The 1955-nt window shown below is 41.9% G+C and overlaps 1 protein-coding gene across 1 annotated transcript; it reads right to left on the minus strand.

The window, feature by feature from the left end:
• Positions 1 to 672: 672 nt before the first annotated feature.
• LOC109174166 lies at positions 673 to 1294 on the minus strand. Its single transcript, XM_019323433.1, has 2 exons — positions 1198 to 1294; positions 673 to 1109 (listed from the first exon to the last, which is right to left on the minus strand). The coding sequence occupies exons 1-2, from the start codon at positions 1292 to 1294 to the stop codon at positions 673 to 675; spliced, it is 534 nt and encodes a 177-aa protein (XP_019178978.1).
• Positions 1295 to 1955: the final 661 nt, after the last annotated feature.

Here is a 1955-nt window from a genome sequence, read left to right on the forward strand (position 1 = left end):
GAATTTGCTTTAAAATATTTACTCTATAACAAAGGTACACAAGCATTTGGAAACTTTTTATCGGTATTACAAGCTTACACCACAAGAGAATCCCTAGGACAACATATATTTTCCCCACATTTGAACACCTTGAATCCCTAGGACAAATTAACAGCAAACAGAATGATAACATGAGTATTTAGATCCAAGAACCCCACTTACCAGTAATAATGCGGGCAGCCAAACACCCACACCCACAAAAAAAAAAAAATTAATAGTTTTTAGAAGGTTAACCAATCACCATTCAGGTACCACAGAAAGCAGACCCCACACACACTCCAAACACTCCAAAGTCATTATTAATAACCAGATACACATGCATCTGCACTCCAAAGTCATTATTAATAATTGGATACAAAGGATATAAACGTAGAGTTAATAAAATTAGCTAAAATCGCCAGAGGAATGAATTAATAAAATGGACAAACACTCCAAAGTCATTATTAATAACAAATACAAAGGATAGAAACCTAGAATTAATAAAATTAAGCCAAAATCCCAATGTATCTAATCATAACCAGTAATGTCTGTTTCGGCGCACTAATCACTTCAACGGACAGCTGCGGGCATTATGATGTGCATACTCGCCGCACACCCCGCACTTTCTGCTAGCCTTGCCACTCCTCTCAATAGCTAACTCGCGTTGGCTTTTAATTCGCTTGCCGGTCCTTTGTTTTTTGCTTGAGCTGGCGGTTTGATAATTATGGACGTCGGCGGCTCCACACCGCACAAAGCTGCAATGGCAACACCGTTTCCTTTTGGGGGGTCAACGTCCATACCATCGCCCAGAAACTCGTCTCTTAATTCTTTTATTACCTGTAGCATTCGCGTTTGGCGCACTTTATTGCTTCCAACTATCACGGCACAATTGTGTATCTCAGTCCACAACTGACTAGGCACAGTTTCTAAAGGAGGGCAGTCAGAACATCGAGCACACCAGCTAGCTAGTCCTTCTTGCTTACACCATCGTGCTGCGATGTACCGCGATGGCAAGCTCACCATTTCGGCATCTTTGAACACAAGAAACATATGCCGGCAAACAAACCCCAATCTTTCAAACAACTTGCCAGCTACATGTCGCAATAGTCAAAGACGGGGTATATTCAACAGTATGGGCAACGTTGTACTCCCCTCTAATGTCGTAACGGATGCACTCACCATATGCATGGATCCCCACAACACTGCAATAAAAACATGCAGCTTCGATCTCTACCTGGAGCTCATAAAACACTGTTAAGGTAAATACCTGCGCCATGTGTCGCTCCAATGCTAAAGGAGTTTTGAAATCAGGCAAGGACCCTTCACTCTCAGCATTTAATTTACTTTGTCTGTGCCGTTGAGTTTCTAGGACGCTCTCAAATTGCACGTAGAACTCGACCAGACTGTGTGTTTCGTACGCTTTCTGAACGCGAGGTGGTACGTAGAACACCGCTCATGGGTAAATCTAAAAAATATGAAGGAATCCAAAACCTCCATCGGTGCCCGTTAAGTTGTACTTCTCCATTAATGACTGCCATTGCGTTTCAAAATCATCAATGCTAATGGTCTCATTCCACACAATGTTGTTAAGCTGGTTACGGAAATTCCTGATTCTTTGATATTTTTTCAGCCCCTGACTTCTCACTCACTTGTCACGTAGTAAATCCCACACCTCTCCAACCTTCTCAAGCGTTCCGCTCTTTAGTTAACTATGATGACGGATCACACCTACTCGTCTTGGGTGCTTCTCTCTTGTTCCTATGCTGGCTAGTTATTAATGACATGAGTTAGGCGGCTGCCAATAGTGCTACCTCCCTTACATACTCAGAAGTGGCTTAATTAAGTTAGTTCATCAGAACGGTTAATGTCGATTGAATTCTCGTTGACTTCATAGTGCCTTTTTCTCACAGATAAGGCAATATATCTAAATAACTAGA

The sequence above is a fragment of the Ipomoea nil genome, unplaced genomic scaffold (assembly GCF_001879475.1).
Source record: "Ipomoea nil cultivar Tokyo-kokei standard unplaced genomic scaffold, Asagao_1.1 scaffold0529, whole genome shotgun sequence".
NCBI classification, from domain to species: Eukaryota; Viridiplantae; Streptophyta; class Magnoliopsida; order Solanales; family Convolvulaceae; genus Ipomoea; species Ipomoea nil.

Coding starts and splice junctions, on each gene's coding strand:
- LOC109174166 (XM_019323433.1), bottom strand. CDS start 1,294: ATGGCGCAGGTATTTACCTTAACAGTGTTTTATGAGCTCCAGGTAGAG. Junction 1,110..1,197: donor TGTGGGGATCCATGCATATG/GTGAGTGCATCC, acceptor TGCGACATGTAG/CTGGCAAGTTGTTTGAAAGA.